Here is a 20,073-nt window from a genome sequence, read left to right on the forward strand (position 1 = left end):
CTACCAATCCTATATGACCCAACCAACATAAAAAGCAATTTGAAAAACAAAAAGACCACAAACATGGAAAAAAGAGGAATGGGGGAGCCCACAAGGACCTCCACACCCCTTTACACCAACCATAAACCTAAAATAGCCCCACTAACAACCACAATTAAAAAACAAATTCATTTTGTCGCTTTCCACATTGTGAAGAACAAAAGAAAGAGAACAATTGTGTGAAGAAAAGAGACCAATAGTGAGAAGAAGGTTAGAGTGTATCAAAAACACATCATTTAAGGTAAGTTTACTGCCCATTGTTTATTTGCACAAGTTCTTCATACACTTTTTTTTAAAGTTTTTTCAAAGTTCCAAATATAGAGTAATTAAAACATACGAAAGTGGGAGAAGGAAGTGAACTCTGATGTAGATGGAGGTGACAAACAGTCAACCTCCATTGACAACGTTGTTGCAGCTCTCCCTTCTAGAATCAACTCTGATTAGTGCTTTTAGCCACCCTTGATTGAGTTATCCTCTTATTCTCTTTCGGTGTGGTGTTGTTTGCTTGTGTTGCTTAGGTCTGGGTGTCTTTCCTTTATTTTTTACATTTTTTTTATTTTTCCCTTTTTGAATTCTGTTTGTTTTGAGCCTCCCACCAATGTCTGGTGCTCTGGTGTATATCCTAGGAGTTATTGTTGGAGGGTGGGAAGTTATGGATGAAAAGGGGACAGACAACATGGTGGAAGATAATAATAATGACAAAAAGAATATTGAACAGAACAAAAATCTTACATAAAAGCTTTGAACAGTGATGAAAGAGTGGAAATTCCTTTGGAATCTAAGTTCCAAGAGCTGACAAAAGGAGATGGAGGAGGACGTCAACAAATCAGAGAAGAAGATAAGTTTCTCCTCCTTTGGAAACTCTTCTCATTAAACCAAATAAAGATGTGTTCAATTGTTTCCAAAGAGGAAAATAGGCTAAAGAACATAGTTGTATTTTTGTTGCCATGAATACAGAAAATCTTCTATCAAGAAAATTCTTTCATGATTGGCTCCTATATGTTTAAGGAAAAAAAACTTGGTATATATGTTGTCATTATGTAAGATGGTTCAAAAAGGTCTTTTTGTTGTCTTCTTTACGAACCATAGCATGCAAAAAGAGCCTTGAATAAAGAGTATTGGAATGTAGGTAAGTCTATTTTCAAAGTTGTAGCCTAATCACTAGAAGTATTGAATGAAAAAGTTTTAGCTTTTATAGTTCTCATATGGTAATTAGCAAAAACATCTCACCTCAATTGTGGTATTTTATCCCCCACTTGTTGCAGCCTCTGGGTAACGTCCTCTAGTTAGAGGAAACTGAAACCACCTAACCACACATGTATGCTAGGGTTTAGTCACTCTCTCACATGGGGTCAACATTCCTAAGCAATTTGGAATAAACATGGGTAGCCATATGGTGATGTGCAAAAAATTGAAGTGTTAGGAGGGTTAATGACTACTTTCTCTATAATAATGAAGGGCATCAAAAAAGAGACTACCCAAAATTAAAAAGGACCAAGAATAACTACACACCTGAATTTAGAGAATAAGAAATGATCAAAATTTACAAGATAATTTCAAAAGAAACAATCTAAAAGAAGGTAATCCTGTAAATGCTAATGCAGACAAAATCAACAACAGAATAGAGAGTATCAATAGTGACACTCATGGCACTGAAAACCAAACATGATAGTTAAAGACACTAAAGTGAGCATTAAGCATAAAAAAATGCACAAGAGCTTGTTCTTCATAAAGTAGAGAGTATCTTGATGGAATAACAAGAGGGAAATGATAAAAAGAGTAATAAGATGCGAAATATCAGCTTTGACTCATTGGAGCCAAATGAGAAAAAAAGATTTCTAATAAAGGAGAATTCTTTGGAGGGAAACAAAGGATATATAGTGCTTGACAATCCTCTATTCTTTAGTGATGAGGAGCAAGAAAGAGAAATTTTGAAAAAGATAAGCAGAAAAGAAAAAGATATAGTGCCCGACTGCATTTGTCCTTGTTTCTACTTGTGAGAAGATTTTGATCGATGTTCAACAAATTTTACAGTGTTTTCGGTAATTTCTTGTTGACAAAAATTGTGAGTTCTGTGCTTTTCTCATGATGTGATTTTTAGCAGGTTTAAAAAGCGACAATTTGCTATTTTTAGACCTGCAAATATAGGTTATTTGGCATCTTGATAACGGCTATAGTTCAGCCAAATTTTCCTACAATTTTTTGCAACTTTTTGTATGATCTTTTGATTAAATTTGTGGCTTTTTCCTATGATTTGGGGTTTTCCTACATTTTTTTTACAAAATCATGACTGCAATAGCAATTGTTTTGCATTTTTTTCTAATAGGTTCATAATTTTTAGGCACCTAGGGTTTTTGAGCGGCAAAAGAACATGTTTTTGCAAATTTCCATAATTCTAATGCAGATTTTTTTTGCCAATTTGTTATTAAAATTGTGGGTTTTGTTTGCTGCTTGAGTTTTCTAATTTTTTTTCCTAAAAATTTCAGTTGCTTACAAAAACAATAGGTTTCTTGTTTTTTTGACTTAAGATTGTGGGAATGATTGCTTCATTCACCAACATCATGTTGGAAGGCAGCCAGAAGTTCACTAGAAAAAAATTACAACACCTAGAAATGGAGGATGCTCACTATCTTCGAATACAAGTGCCTTGATCAAATCATCCTTGAGACTAAGACCTGGCCAATGGTTGTGGATAAAGACCAAGACAAGTTCAATGAGCATAATCATAAAGCCATTATGTTCGTTAAATTATAAGTCAACCGTTGAGATGCTTCCAAAGATTCCATCAAGCAAAGCTTCTGCAGAGAATTGGCAAACACCTTTGGAATCTGCACAAGGCATTAGATAAAGGGAGGGCATTATTCTTGAAAAATATGTTGTTCTTGATCATAATGGACTAGAAGATGTACTTGCAACAACATTTGATGAAAATAAAGGACAATCGTGATCAATTGCAGGCTATTAGTTGCAGGATGGAAGAAGACATGGTGATTATAATGCTTAATAGCTTACCACAGTCTTATAAGCCTTTCATACACTCAACATCACGTGTACCATGTTGACATGAAGTTTGATGATTTGTGCAACAAACTCTTGTAGCAAGACAGATGGAAAAACCAGCTTGGTAGCAGCAATGATTCAACAAGTATAGAACAGACCTTTGCAGCCAAAGACAAAGGCAAAAGCAAGTAACCTTAGAAAAAATGTCAAGGACAAATGGAAGATACTTTGAAGAATTTGAAGACTCGCACATGTCATTATTGTAGTAAACTAAGTCACTTGAAGATGCATTGCGGAAAGAGATTGGCTAATAAAAAATCCAAACTAGGAGGGCCTCCACCAAAAGCTCATGTCGCACAACATCCTAAGAAGAGGAGTCATCCATCTCTATGTCTATGGCCAAACGACCAACTAACCACTCCAATTCTTTTACATGGTACATTGATTCGAGAGCATCACAAAAAATTTCACACAAGGATTGGTTCATGAGTATAAGGCTTGCTCAAGTTCAATGATCTTCGGTGGTGGTGAGTATATAGGTGTCAGCAAATACAATGTTCAAATATAATCTGGAGGGAAATCTCTTATTTTCTCAATGTATACCATGCTCTAGGAATGGAGCTCAATCTACTCTCAATGAGGCAGATTATGCACCATTGTGCCAAGTTGGATTTCATTTTCAATTGACACAAGTGCCATATTGTTGACAAGGAGTCCAAGAAAACCATTGCATTGGGCATAGAAGGTCATGGTTTGAGTCATCTTGTTGACACTGGAGAAGTTTAGGACCATGCATTTGTCACTTTGTTCCTTGATCCAAGGAGATCTTCTCACTAATCCCTCTCTTTCCTCCCGAGTGTTTGCAATATGTTTTCTTTCCTTATTTGGCCTTAGGGGCATTGTAATGTCCCCACTTTGAAATAAAATTCAATAATAAATGATAATAATAAAATTAAAATATAAAGTAAAATAATTAAATATAATTAAATATGATTAATTAAAAATTAATTAAGTTAATGAAAAGTCAAAAGAAATGAAAGGAAAGGTTGTGACTCCCTCAACAATGAGATAAAAGGGAGAAGAGAACCTCATTTGAGAGGGGGGGATAATTTGGAAATGAGAAGTGCAGATCTGATTTAAATAATAAGTGCAGATCTGATTATGAGAGGTTGTGTCCCTTTCAAAGGGCAGAAATAATGAAGAGTTGCACTCTCTCAAAGAGAATGGTGAAAGGGTGTGTCTCTTGCCAAAGGGCATACATGATGAAGAGGTGTGACCTCTCCCTCACATTGAGAGATATAAAGGAAAGGAATCAAAAACATCTAGTAGGATCACCATGGATCAAATCAGATCAGAACTGTTATTAAGTTACAGGCAGTAACATCCTTGTTCTTGGTGGTATGCATGGGGATGTGTTTAATAAGTATGCTTAATATATGAAGCCCGATAATGTTCTTATGCAAAATAAATAGTAATATTAATATGGACTGCAATATGTATGACAGTCATACTTAATTTCATATATATATTCATAATACATAAGAAATTAGTATACGTATAGTCTAAAACATGTTATTACTATCAGTATTCAAGAAGTGGGGAAGGAGATGTTCCTAATAGGGGACATTACAATTGGTTTGATACTTACATTAAGAACTAGGGATGTTTGATGGACAATTAATTTATTTATGAATATTTAATTGATTGATTTGCGAAATATCATTGATTTGATGCATGTTAAGGTGGAGTTGTCTCCTAATATATTCAGTCTGAGTCATAAGTATCTTGAAATTGATTAATTATGGCTAAAGCATCCCTAAACCCATAAGGGGACATTACAGGCATTAACTGCCAAGAGCACAGCATCTGCTCATATCCCACTCTTCTTCCTCCCTACAGTTTCTCTCCTCGTACCGTTGCAGTTTCTGTTGTCGACGCTGCTTTCGATTTTTTGTCCTCATGCAAGTCCTGGAGAGCAATGAGGTTATGTGCCAACAACCTTGGTAATATGGAAAGGAGACGATCGAAAGTGCCATTCACTATTAGGCTGTCCCATACAATGCTCTCAAGGACCTCGTTTTCATGAGCCTCCTGTCAAACGTACTAGTTGACGTATGATTCCCACAAGTATACCAAATCCTGCATGAACTCGTCCTGCCTTGGGTCGTCCTCTTCCTCAAATGAATTTGGTCGTTCAATTGGTTGGCCCAATACTTTGCCATCTTGTTTGTCACCATTCTGTGTCAGTTAGATCTCTAGGTTCGAATCAGCAGTGGTGCCAAAATGTTTACTCTCGAAGGGAACTTACTTGATTATGTAGAGTAAACAAGATATAGTAACATACCAAAGAAAAGTAATTTACACCAGAAATGGCAAAAAGATATGTTCTTTTATTATCAAAGTGTAATGTTTATACAATCATGAATGTTTCCTGATACAGCAATCAAAGTATATATGGTGCCTGGCAGTTTGTTAAGACTGCCAATCGTCAGCAACTACCAGTAACCTCTTGGGAACAAAAGTAATTACATTGCCAATTATAATACTAACAAATTATTTATGACTATGGCATAACTGCCACCTACAGATACAATGAAAGTTGGAAGAAATAGTTCAGTTTTGAAAAGATAATCGAAACGCTGATATATTTTTGTATGATGTGATCAGATTTCTATATTGTGTTCATTATGTTTTGTTTATGTTGTATGGACTGTAGTGTGTCCAAGAAACTTGACTGCCCATCTGTTGATGTGTCTTTTGTACACGACAGAACACAAAATAAAATACCTAAAGGTACCTTATCCTCTCTTGAATAAAGCTTCCCCGAATGCTGAAGATCTCGCAGAAGGATCAATCGGAGTAGCTCCAAAGTTCTGATTGTAAGTTCTCTACGTGTGGATAAGCTCTTGTGGTATGATGTGATTTTGCTGGAATCACAAGGGGACTTACATTCGATGACCTGAGCGTCTGATTTGCTTTGGATATCACTGGAACGTGGGTCTTTACTGATCCTTGATTTTTTAAAAAGGGAAAAGGATAAGGGTTGGAGAAGGATCTAATTCTAACACTAAGAATGTAGGAGCAATGGATGACCTTTGATGAAACTTTAACTAAGTCTTGCTTTGACATGCTAGGATCATCTCCACAAGGTTAATGCAATCTTTTAAGGAAAGCTTTATGATGTTCAGATCACCGCTACAAGCATAGACACCGTCAGGTTGATGAATATCAATGAAGAAGCGATAATTGAAGTTAGGCTTAAGCTGAATGATTCAAGTTGACTACGCAAGGCAAGTTTGCAATCAACAAACCGCTAGTAGTATGGATATACAAATTTCACCATTGATCATACAAATTTCACCATTGATCATACAACATGAAATTAAATTTGAGAAGTATAGAGGCCATGCAAATTGTAGAATCGACACATAGAATTCACCATTCCTTCAATGAAGTTTACATGTCTTTTGCAGCAATCTTGCCTTCTCTTTCTACTCTACTCTAAAATGCTATCTACTATTGAGCTACTAATTATTGACTATCTCTCTTTTGCTAACTCCTAACTATTCTCTGACTATTAACCCTTACAAATGAGGAGCCAAGGCTGAGCCCTTTACAAATTGACGGCTCTGATTGACTTAGAATCAATGGCTAGAATTAAAGGATAGAAACCCTAATTAGGGTTTGTTATAACAAACTTCCTTAGCCAATGAGAAAATTGCATTCCAGGAGTGAGGACCAATAGGAAGAAGGGGTAGGTACACCGAAGTTTGTGTCGTCCCCGATGAATTAGGTACATTGAATCTGGACATGCTAAGATGGACCAATCCAACTGGAGGAAAAATGACTGGGATGCCACCTTGTCTGGCGTTTGTGTCTTGGTTGATCTCTTTTTTGTCTTTTGACACAATGAATGATGTACCTCCTTGACTCCCATATGCTTGATGAGGCTTCTTCATTGTCAAGTGTTCTTTCTCTAGTAGCATACCTCGCCTTGAAGTGTCATTCTTCTCTGTCATCATGTGGTTTCTTCATGTGGTAGAATGAGGTCTTGAAGCTAGCTTGCAACTCCTCGAACACTTGAAGTCTTCCAACACTTCAAAACACCTTGAGTCCTCCTTTATGCATCTGGGACGTCCTTGGTGGTGATGGGCTTAGAATAGGTCGTCCTTGTCCTGGCCTGATTTTCTTCCACCTGCAAAACAAACCAAAAGATGATTAAGTACACATGATATATTTATCTCACATAGCATTTTCTACCTTAAATCATCAACAAAAAGGCATTAGAATGAAATTCGCTCAAGATCCGCCCCAGGGACAAGCCCTATAAGAATTTCGCTATGGACCCTTTGGAAGGGTTAGGAGTGAAATTTGCTATTTTGCTCAATTTAGAGCTCATCTCATTGCCTTGAACTTCTCTTGACCTTTGAATCGCTTTCTCCTAAAGACATCATTGATTTGACATCCAAAAAGACCAAAAAAGAGGATTTCGCTTTGGACCTTGGCCAAGGACAGGACCTATAAGGAATTTCGCTCTGGACCCTTTGGAAGGGTCAGGAGCGAAATTCAAATTTTAGGACAAAATCTACACATTTTGTGACCACAACTTGCTCAAATGCATGTCTAAGGAATCAACACTAGGTTTGATGCAAAATTGGAGCAAAATAGAGGTTTTAAGGATTTCGCTTTGGACCCTTTGGAAGGGTTAGAAGCGAAATTCTTCCTTGGGCTCAAATTCTATCATTTCTCTACTCCAAAATGCCTCCCAAGACAAGCACATGCTAGCCCTCTCTCCACAAAGGCCTAGGAATCCATCTCTTAATCTCAATCATGGGAAAACTAGGTGATTTTGGGAATTTCACTCTAGACCCTTTGGAAGGGTCAGGAGCGAAATTCATGTCTTGAGCTCATTTCTTCATTTTTTCAACTCCAAACTACCTCAAAAGGCAAGGACACATCACTTCACTTCCATCCACACCATAAAAACCAAGGAATTGACCTCCTTCAAAGGGAAAATAGGTGTTTTCAAGACTTTCGCTCTGGACCCTTTGGCAGGTTCAGGAGTGAAATTCAAGATTTAGGACAAAATCCTTCACTCCTTCACTTCTAATCACTTCCTAAGGCAAAAAACATGTCAATCCACTTCCAAATATGCCCAAGGAACTAAGATGTTGGTCCAAACAAGGAAGAAAATGAGGTTTATGGAGAATTTCGCTCTGGACCCTTTGGAAGGGTTAGGAGCGAAATTCCCAATCTTGGACAAAATCCTCACTTTTAAATGCTTTCATTCACTTCCTAAGGCAAGAACATGTCCATTTACCCCCACTATGTCCAAGGAACAAGGATTTTAGTCTAAACAAGGAAGAAAATGAGGTTTATGGAGAATTTCACTCTGGACCCTTTGGAAGGGTCAGGGGCGAAATTTCCATTCTAGGTTGATTTTCACCATTTCATCACCTCAAACCTTCTTTCAAAGGCTAGAACACCTGAAGGTCACTCCAACCATGCCTAAGAAGTCCAAAACTTGACCATGACAAGGAAGAAAATGAAGGTTATGTGAATTTCGCTCTGGACCCTTTGGAAGAGTCAGGAGCGAAATTCTTACTTGGGCTCATTTCTCACCTTTTTCCTCCCTTCTTTGGCTTGGATATAACTTCTTAGGCCTCCTTCCATCATGATCAAGTGAATTTGCTCCTCAAGTTGGCATCTAGTTCAAGATTTTGTGAAGAAATAGGGTCTTACAAGAATTTCGCTTTGCACCCTTTAGAAGGGTCAAGAGCAAAATTTGCATTTTGGGTTGATTTCTGACTCCATTTCCCACATTTCTTCATTTAAATAGGTGAATTGCCTTCAATAATACCTGGGACATGGATTAGCTCATGGCTTTGGGAAATGTAGAGTGTCTTATAGAGGAATTCGCTCTGGACCCTTTGGAAGGGTCAAGAGTGAAATTCCTATTCTAGGCTCAATTCACCTTCAAACTGGCTTGACTTTGTCTTAGACTTGATCCTAGATCCATTTCCTTCCATATCCTTGCAAATTTGCTCAGCCATTCAATATTTAGGTGAAGAATTTAGGTCCTTTGTGAAATTTCGCTATGGACCCTTTGGAAGGGTCAGGAGGGAATTTTGACATTTTAGCCTCTTCGTCAAGATTCATATATGGAATATAACATTTATGTATAAGTGACATTTCCTTATATCTTTCTTCTTTCTTATACTTTAAGTTATATTCCATATATACTGTCAGGATGTTTGAGAGTGGTTTCAGACCTCCAGGAGTTATAATGCAAAATCTAGTTTTTGGAGGATTCTTCAATTTTCCAGACTTAGTCAAATTTCAGGATCGGGATGACATTCCAGACTTAGCCAAATTTCAAGACATTTGAGGATCAGGATGACATTACAGACTTCTCAAGACGAATTCGCTCCTCCCTTGATGTAAGGGATGGGACCTAGGAGGACATTATCCATTCAACCAAGGTTTGATTTAGCAACTTGAAGTGCGACCAGATATTACACAAAAAACACCCTAGGAATGATCTAAATTACCCCTAATCACTCAATTGACCTGACCTCTTGAGGAGTTCCACCTGACTCAAGCAGAGCCTGCTACCCTAATGAGCCCCCTGGCGATCCTTCAAATGCAAAAGGTCAATAGACAAGAACCTAAAAGACCTAAAAAGCAAACCCTAGAAAGCAGAAAGTAGGGGTCCCCATTTGCAATGGGGCAATGTGTGAATATGTCACAACACCATCCTAGGCATATATTGTATATTGTAACCTGCATTTATTTTGGTAATAGATAATAAATTCAAAAAAAGTTTCAAACATAGGGGCAAAAAATTGTTATTGTTTGTTTGTTTCTATGTTTGCATGTTTTTGTGTTTTAATTTTTATATAAAAGATAAACAGAAAAAGGGAAAAAAAGCAGCAGTGGGAGTAGTGAAGGTGAAGAGGTTCAAATTCAAAGAAAGTAATTGTAGAGGTAATATTAGGGGTTCTTCAAGGAGTGACAATGCCATAAGGAATTTGAGTTTAAATAGCCCATTTGAATACCTTTCTTAAATTCTCAAAAATCATGCAAGATATCCATTCAATCCTTAAAAACCCCTTCTACAAGTTGCAATAGCAATAGACAAAGACAAGAAAAATATTTGAGTATGGCAATGTCATTTGTGTAACAAAGCCAATAGAGATCGCTACACAAAGATTTAATCTCATCTCGAATGCATAAGTAGATGGCAGCTAAAAGGTTGTGAAAAAAAAAACCTAGCTGAAAAGGCCAAAGTGACTAGATGGTTGTACATAGTGGATGAAGCAAGAAATAAGGAAATGCCAATAAATACTATGCAACCTAGTACGTCATTGTCTATTCAAACCATAGACATTAAGCGTCAATGGGGAGAGGGTTCTACCAAAGGAAAAAGAAAGGCTGTTAGTGTTGCAAGGATGTCTAACATGAAATTATAAAAAGTGGCTGTCTTCTATTGCCAAAAAATTTCTTTGCCCGTGCTATAAGCGTTCATATGACCCATTTTCCTATTTCAAAGCAATGTTTGTCTATCCCTAATTCAACACCCCTAGAGAACATAAACTATGCACCACCTTCCCTGAAAGAGAGTATTCCAAGGTAAGAGTAGTGATGGAGCAATAAGGAAAAGTTGGATAAGGGTTGGCTGCTCTGTCATCATTAATGGATGAACCATGGACCAGTATTAGAGATCAACCATTCATTAATATCAATGTACCATATCAAGTTTACTCTTACTTTCTTAGAGTTATGGATTGTTCAAGGAAGAGGACAGACGCGATCATCCAATTTTAGATTTTTAAGGATTCCACACAAAAAGTTAGGCCCTCTAATGTTGTACAATTGGCGACTGATTCAACCTACATATGTAAACTTTTTGGATCAATGGTGGAGGATGCTTGCAAACACATTTTTAAAAAGTGGTGGTAGAAGTTACAAACATACAAATGATGATTTATAACCATCGTACTTCACTTGTTTTGTTTTGGAATTTTTAAGGGATTCCTCGAGCCCACAGCCATTGGATACATCAACTACTTTATTTGTTAGAGACGATGCTTGAGCTGTAGGGAGCTCTACAATTAATTATAGTTAATCCAAAGTGTAGTAGATGGGTAGAGGTAAGCACAGTTGAGGGAAACAATGTGAAAAGATAGATTTTTTATGATAATTGGTAATTTGGTTGTCCACAATGAGTTAAGAAATTGTTAGTTTAATTATTAAATTATTAATTTATCAATATTTGTAATTCATAAATTATTCTCATTATTTGTTTTATTTTTATAAGTCGTCTCCTTCATCTCACTTGTTCAAGTCACAAGATATGTTAATACTAACTTTCCTAGCCTTTGAGAGATTTATGAAATATATGGAAACATGTTTGGCCAAATGATGTAAGCAATTCATTGCAAGGATCTTACTTTTGGATTTTATAAGAAACATATTAAGCCAACTATGACACAAAAGTGGAACGCTAGGAACACTCCATTTCATATGGCACCCTATGCTCTAAATCCCAAAAAAGTATGTAGTAAGGCTTGGGGGACTATCTCTATCTTATGATAGAAAGGTGAAAGGACTCATGAAGGCCATTCAAAAGATGTATAGCGATGAGGAGTCTTCTTTACTTCAAATGCAATAGCTGGTGTATGTCAACCTCTGTAGTATAACACATAGCATACTCAAGACAACAATGGATCAAACTTCATCAACTCAAACAGATGGGGCGTGAAAATTTTCTAGGAGAACAGGAAGGTTGAAATTCCATTGGGGAATGTCATGTATGATTAATTAACTTGATTATGATTAACTAGATTAACTGAGTTTAGTCAACTAATTAATTGAGGGGGATCGCTAGAAGTTAATAAAAGGTTATATTTATTTTATTCTTGGAGGATAGCAACATGAAAGCATACTTAAATAAATGTTGGATTTAAAAAAGAAATAAATGATATAATAATTAAATTTGAATTTATTTAATAAATGATTGGAAAATGATTGTGAAGATTGATTAAATGATTGTCTTTATTTGATCGATGCTAGTAGGGATAAAAGCAGGTGTGGTCAAATGTGGATGACATCTACATTTTGCCCCTTGTTGAGACAAACGTTGTGACTAGACGACACAATATTATTTCAAATAAGAATAAAATATAGTGGCTTTAAAAGATATAGGACTAGTGGCAGAATGCTGCAATCCTTGCGATAAGTGACGACAAGGGATATAAGTATGCTTGCTTGAGAGGATAGGCAAGTTGGAAGAACATAGTTGTGCTCTTAAAATTGATGAAAGGATTGAAAAAGAAGAGATAAGAGGATATGAAAGGATGGATAGATTACAAGAAGAAGAAGGCTAGAGAGATGGAGGAGAGAGATAGTTATGCACCAAAGTATAAAGACTGAGGTGACAAGTGTCAACTACGTAAAGGACTAACCCAAAAGAAAAGGTAGCAAGCAAAAACTTGTTTCATTGCACCATGATATCGAAGAACCATGATGTCGTTGTGGCAAAATGTTACCAAGAACATGACAAATGCAAACAAAATAACAATACACACAAACAAACATGCATTACAATACAAAGACAAAAGCATTGCCCCTAATCAAGCTAAAAACCAATGATGATGATGACAAGATAGCATAGTTGACAGATCAGAACAATGCAAGGGCTGTGTTCTTAATTGAGAACAACACAAGGATTTGGAACGATATATTTCAATGATAAAAATTTGAGTAAAATGAATCGAGGTTTGCCGCAAGGATGGGAACAAAGCCTAGGGATGTTTAAGATGTTGTCCTAGATGGCTTTATGAGATTGCACAGATTAGGATTTGCAAGCATTTGGATGCAATACTCTAGGAAGATTTGGGTTGTGGATAATTAGAGATAAGTGGATCAGATTGCATTTCATTTAGGGTGGTTGTTTGTTTGGAACTAGTGAGCAGGAAGAACCAAGGCTAGAGACAAGGATGAGATGATGGAGGGATTGCTTAAATATTGAATGAGGGGTTCATTGGATGGAGAGGTTGAAGAAGGAAACTTGGAACCAATGACAAGGGAGAGCGAAATCTAGAGAGAAGGATGAAAAGATGGAAACATTGTTTAGATACGGGATGGGAATCACTGGGTGGAGAGGTTGAGGATGGATGCTTCGAACCAATGACAAGAGAGAATCAAGTCTAGAGAAACGGATGAAATGATGGAAGGATTGCTTAGATAGGGCAGGGAGTAATGTGGTGATGGGTGCTGACAAGAAGCATAAGTATAGAGAATATTACAATAAATGAATTGTCATGACACAAATGGAGAAGATGGTAGGGATGGTGGGTTAATAAGTAGGATTCAAGATGTGATCTCCAAGGACTATTTCGCAAGAGAAAGACTGCATTGTGAAGAGGATGACTTGATGGTTCAAAGAAATGGGAAGGCATAGGCATTCACAAAATGGTGCATATGTCAAGGGAAATGCAAAAATTCCAGGAGACCGTGTGTTGTGCGTATTGCACACATACCCCATCTGAGACAGGGGACCCCCATCGCCCAAGAGAGATAAGAGGCTTTTGGCGGTAGCAGAACCAAAATGAATGTGTCTCGTGCCTCCTAAAAACCTAAGAAACCCAACCCTCTACAACACCCGTCAAATTCCTGAAAAATGAACTAAAAGCTCAAAATCGTGCAAAGGGGCTCATTTGCCCGAAGATCTCAAAAGCTCGCAAAATAACCTCATTGGCCGAAAATGTAAAATCGCAAGGCAACTTGGTGGAGAATCGTGAATCCAAGCCTAAATGCCTGAAGTTCAATTCAAGGGCAAAGACCAAAGTCGCACATTTTCCTGTGAATGCCGAAATACGAAGTTCAAAAGCTCATAGAATCGATTTTTAAGCCGAAAACGACTCCAAGAATAAAATTGGGCAAAATGGCTCTATGAGCCAAAAATCATAACAAAGCCCAAATTTGCAGATTCGACCTCTAAGGCCGAAAAACATTTAAACCAATCAAAATCGCCTTAAAGGCCAAAAATACTAAAAAAAACAAAGTTCGCAATTTCACTTCATGAGCTGAAAATCATAACATAGACTAAGTTCGCCAAAGTGTCCTTCAAGCCAAAAAAGAATAATGAAGTTTAAACTTTCAAAATTGGCAGGTAGGCCAAAAATTCCAAACCCTAAAACTTCGTGCAAATTGTCGAAAGGCCCGAAAATCATCAGTCAAAAGGGCAAACAAGGAAATAACAAGTCAAAATCGCCCAATGAGCCGAGAAGGTGAAAAGGAAGTAAAATCGTGCAATTTCAGTGAAATGGCTGAAAAGTTACCAAACCCTAGATCGCACAAAATTGCCGATTAATGCCGAATTTCATAAAGTCCAAAGGCGTCTTTGATAAGGTCGCATTTTTTTGGTCAAATGGCCGAGCTTTGTGGCAAGTAAATGGCGTCCAAGGTAAAACAAGAAAACGAAAAAATGCTTATTTAGCCGAAAAGTCAGGAGAGCAAATAACCCGAAATTGCCAAAAGGGGGGTTATAACCTAAAAAGTAAATCTCTCAAAACCCCCTAGTATGCTCGAAATTCCAGGACTTAGGTGATTAAAAAAGGTAAAATCACACGAAATTTCACAAGGGTGGTGTTAAAATGGAAAGCCAAAATCTCACATTTTAGGTGAAGCGTTTGAAATTGGATATGCTTCTTAAAAAGGCTTGAACTTAACATCTCGCAGTTCACCTCTCAGGCTTGAATTTCATCTAAGTTGGAGAGCGAATCAAGACGAAGGATCGGATTTCACGTTTGAGGAGAGACATTTAAAAGATACATTTCACAAAGAGCTTCTCAAGCCCGAACTCCACCGAGATGAAGCCAGACGTTAAGTAAAATTTAATATTTGTCAAATTAATTTATTTAATTTTTCAAAGTGATTAATCCAAGTCGAAATTCATTATTCGCAGATAAACAATGCGAGGTGAAGACCTGATCGCGAGCGAAGCTGGGAAGCGAGGATGCAGAGTGCGGGATCAATGATGAAGCATTGGGAAGTGCGCCATCACCAAACTACTGGAAAACGAGATTGAAGACAATGAACATGCAAGAGCATTCCAAATGTGCATCCTCAGAAGAATACACTATTGGATTTAACTCCAAAAGTTCAATTCCTAAAAACTGAAATTGTTTAATGTAAAGCTACCTGTGGGTCCCGCTCAAGATATTTTGAAACAAAGTGGAACACAAGTCAGTTGTGGTCAGTTATCCCCAACTACCAGGTGGACTGAGTTAAAGCCAAATAGTGGTAGGCAATTGAGAAGGTGGTTGAAGGGATAACTGAGAATTGAGTAGGCATGGGTTAAAGCTGCCATGCTTCTGGAAGGCAGACCAGGGCCCTTCGATGCAATCGATCTTGGCCATTAATTCAAAATTGCAAAATCTATAAAACGCAGAGGCCTTTCTTTTGTAAAGGGTTAGTTAGTCAGATTATTGTTAGATAGTTAGATTTCAGTTAGAATAAGTTAGATTGTAGAAGGTTAGAGTTTAGGAGTAGCATAGAAATGCTGCAAAAATTGTTGTAATAGCAGCTGAAATCAATATATGGACATTGATTTGGTGTTTATCATATTGGTTTCATTTTGTTTGCATGGTTTCCTTCAGCAACTTAGATAGATCTTTTGGTGTGCAGGTATTTGATGGATTCAGGCCCATACCATTGAGGATATGTTGATTGTGTATCCTTGTGTATGGTTAGCCTGAACCTTTAAATCATGTTTAGTTCAATTGCAGGTGTCTGTCTGAGCTACGCCAGAATTGGGTGCTTAGCCATGCATTTGCAGTCTGAAAATCTTCCAAGTCCCCTTGTAGATTGCACCGTTCCTGCGAGGTTGTGAGCCATTCTAACCAAGCAGGGATTGGTTATGTTGAAACTGTCTACCCGCATACCAGCCTGATTAATTTTAGGTTCCCTAAACCCTTCTCTTTTTCTTTTATTTTGTGACTAGAGAATTGCAGCATCGTAGGATACAAACCAGCTTGTTGCAAAACATAAGGCCCCTTGTGCTCCCAGCAAAACACATCGACCGTTGAGTTATCTCGCAGTCAAGAACTGACATTTGGAACCTTGAGGTTGTCCCCTTTGATCGATTAAAAACAGCATTAGGGCTTCCTTATTTCAAAAGAGGATAGGATACTCGGCGAGATCATTCTATTTTGCATTGTCCGGATAGAGTCGTAGCGATACGACTCTAGACACATCAACACCATGCAAAGGTGCTACAGCAACATGGCACTTAGGTGGAGAAGATTTGCAAGCCAAGAATAGGCAATAGGGACGTGTGGCACTTGTGCAGGAGAAAATTGGTAGGCAAGGACAATGACCAAGGACTTATGGCACCTATGTGGAGGAGGATTTGGCAATCAAGCACAAGGGCTAGGGAGGTGTGGCACCTCTGTAGAGGGGGATTTGGTAGGTAGGTACAGACACTAGGAGGTCTAGCACCTGTGTAGATGAGGTCAAGGCACCATAAGCATGCTTTTCACTATTGCACAATTTTTTCTCTTGAATTTTTTGGTTTTTTATTTTTTTTATTTTTATGCTTTTTTGGATTGCATGCATTTTGGATGCTGGGATTGTATGATTTTTTCTCTTTACTTTAAACAGAAAATGAAATTGGCAACAAAAAAAATTAGTTACAAAATTAAAACATAAAACCCAACAGTTTTGACTTAAAGAAGACCGACCAATCTTGTAGATAACATTGCTTATTGTGTATAATGTTTGGGCATATTTTTATTTTCTTCTCTTTCAGCTGCATCCATTGTTGAATTGTAATCTCATTCCAATAGAAGATTCATGTTAGACCATGATGTCTATTAAAATGGATAAGCTACAAATTTCACTATTTCGTGGACTTGTAAATTTTTTGTTATATATCATTGTAATTTTCACTATTTCGTGGACTTGTAAATTTTTTGTTATATATCATGGTAATTTCTTTCACTGCACGCTGTAACCCTAACTTGAACACTGTTATTTCCATAGCAATATTATATCCATGAATGTTAACATTACGATACTGTTAGAAACAATGATTTTACACCCCTAAAGAGTTAAAAGACAAGACAACCCTCAATGTAGCTACACAATTGAATTGAAAATCAACTACAATCTGATTTAACAAAGAGAGAGACAGGCATAATACAACCAGAAGAGATTAGTTTTAAATCATCAATGATTATGGTAATTTGAAAATGCAATACTTACTAATAACAGAAGACGGTGGCCTGTCTGGAAGTACGGAATCTTTGTTTATTATTTTCCAAGCCGTATCTGTAAAATACATTACTGCACTTCCTGCAGATTTAGCACGTTCTCCTCCAGAAGCATTCCCCTACATAATCAGAAGTATAAATAGCTGACAGTGTACAAACTCCTAACCATTGTTCAAGGCAACCAGATCAAATTTTCATTGAATGGAATAGATCTATGCAAAAGAGTTTATCACTAAAGTTCACAGATTTTTTTTGCATACATTTCTTGGAGTGTTTATAATAGCAAAGAACTTAAAACCGCGAAATTTCTTTTATGTCAAAATGGAACACAAATATCTGTTTAGTTGGTTTTCTGCAAAAAAAAGTTATATGAACTTACTTGCAACCATCTATGATAAATCCCTGCAAAAATAGCCGTTGAGCGAAAGAGTGAGAATGCCAAATAAAACTTCCAATCTTGACCAGGCCATTGAACTCCCTGCACAGTTTGTTGTTAGGAGGACACCACACACAAGTATAAACCATCTCAGATGAGAAAGCAAAAGGTATACAATAAGAAGGCACTCAAAAAGACAAGTGTAAAAGATTCTTTCTTATTGACATAAGCGAACACATCGATATTTGTTGAATGAAGAAGAGTGTTAACTATTAAGCCTTACAGCAGCAGTACAATAATCTGCCAAATACTGTTCTTGAGATGGAACTCCTTCAGAAATTCTTCCATTGTCAAAGCCATAATACGAAGGGACTGAAGCATTACTGCTGTCAAGGTAAAAAGGCTGCAAAAGAAATTCAAAAAGGTATTTTTAAACAACCTAATGCCAAATATAATGGAAAAAGTTAGTTGAACTCCTGATAGTCTTTTCCAACATGTACATTGTAAATAATATTTCCTGTACATAATAAAACAAATGTTAAGCTCAGAAAACGATATTCACCATTGACTAGCCACTTAGTCATTGTGCACTCCAAAGTGAAGTTATTTTAGCATAGAGGCTAAATCAAGAAATATGATTAATACGCCAAGTAGTAAATGTGTTATGAGTATCATCAAACATTCACTATGCAAGGACCATGCACTAATGATGGAGATAAGGGATAACCAGTTTTTTTCTGTTGTTCAGAATTCTGCTTACATCAAAAAGAAAAAATTATTGTGCCCTGTTATCCATCAGACTTAAGGACCCAACATCACGAAAGCTAATTTACCAATACAGATTCAGGATACAGTTCCGATTCACCTTATATCTTCTTTAATTTTTTGTTTTCCTGTCTCAGTTATTGTCATTTTGGGCTCCTTTTTGTTTTCTCCTAAGTTCATTAAATTATGTATGTCAAGAATCTCAGTCCAAAAGGCTTCCTCCCTGGAGAGCCAAGAGTATGTTTCTCTGAAGAACTCTATCTGAGATGAGCTCTAAGCTTTCTAAAGTATTTGCATGGCTAAGTTTTTTTATGAAGGGTATAGACAGGGACGAAGTTTCATTTTATATAATTATTTAGTAATTCCAATTTTTTCTTAGTTTTAATTACCTTGGGAACTGAAAATGTAATATCAACATTACTTAAAAGATCCTTGCACCCATCGGTCCAAGAAATCTAGGAGCCAAAGGATCTGAAAGTTTTATTTAACCTAATTTATTGTCCTTCCACATCTGAGATACAAGCCCAAGATCCTATTCAATTTGTCTTGTTTCTCTATGAAATCAAAGATTCTTCAAGAGCTCAGTGCATGTCCAGGATTGAAGAAGAGAATTGCTTCAGCATTAATGCTTCCAGAAATTGATTCTTTTCATTATGTCCATGATTAGGAGAATTTGATCAGAATCAATAAAGGCACTCATCCTTGGAAAGAATATCATTTTTTTAGTCATCGATGGAAATTTCATAGTGCAAATGAAATATTCTAACTAGAAATTTCTTGAGAAATTTAAGATTTTTGATGGATTTTCCACAAACAGAATTGAAACACACAATTTATGAGAAATTCAAACCATAAGCAATTTCTACTGAGACTTTCTTAATTAGTGTGCAATTCACTTTACATGAAAGACTATGAAGTTCTGCTAGATTTCAGTATTTATTACTTGCTTGCAGCAGAGAATATAAACAAAAAGCAGGCCACGTACTAGATCGCACTCCATTAAAACTAACCCAAAGTTTCTTCATAAATTGCCTTGCAATGATGATCTGATTGCACGCATGTTTGTCTGATATACACTGTGATTTCTACTTCAGTGCTGCGAATTATTTATCTGGGGCTGGCGGGAGGCTTCAGTCCTTGATTGGTGCCATAAGCTTTAATTGTATGCTTCAGATTGCCCCAGTAATAACCCAATTCCCTTCCACGTGATATTTGCCTTAAGAATATTGCATCAGCTGTAAATCTGGGCCCTCTGTTTGCTATGACTACCACTGATTCTCCTAGGTTGGCATCTGTTGTGGCGTATTCACACATCGCCCCATTGCAAATGGGGACCCCCACTTTTTCGCTTTTTAGGTTTGTTGTCTTAGCTTAGCTGTTGGTAGTAGTATGGTCTTTTGCTATTAGCCTTTCGTTTGAAGAAGTGCACTTTCTCAGGTGGCTAGGCAATGGTAGAGTCATTTCTCCCTCAAGTTGGAAGAGATCGAGTGATGTCAATTTGAGCATAGTGGGTAAGGAAGGTCAGTTGGACAAAATTTGACTAAGTATGGGAAAATTTCCTTTGCTCTTCCATGGAATGGGGTGTCAAGTCAAGTGTCGATTTGAGCATGACAA

At 37.0% G+C, this 20,073-nt stretch overlaps 1 protein-coding gene across 1 annotated transcript in view; it reads right to left on the reverse strand.

Annotated features, from left to right (window-relative positions):
• Nucleotides 1-20,073, reverse strand: part of LOC131056070 (probable acyl-CoA dehydrogenase IBR3) — a gene marked incomplete in the record, with an annotated part of 256,769 nt that overhangs the window by 148,101 nt on the left and 88,595 nt on the right. The window contains 3 exon segments of the mRNA XM_059216575.1: nt 17,311-17,437; nt 17,698-17,796; nt 17,978-18,097. Of these exon segments, the coding sequence (XP_059072558.1) occupies nt 17,311-17,437; nt 17,698-17,796; nt 17,978-18,097 (346 nt within the window).

Source organism: Cryptomeria japonica, chromosome 2, assembly GCF_030272615.1.
Source record: "Cryptomeria japonica chromosome 2, Sugi_1.0, whole genome shotgun sequence".
Lineage (NCBI taxonomy): Eukaryota > Viridiplantae > Streptophyta > Pinopsida > Cupressales > Cupressaceae > Cryptomeria > Cryptomeria japonica.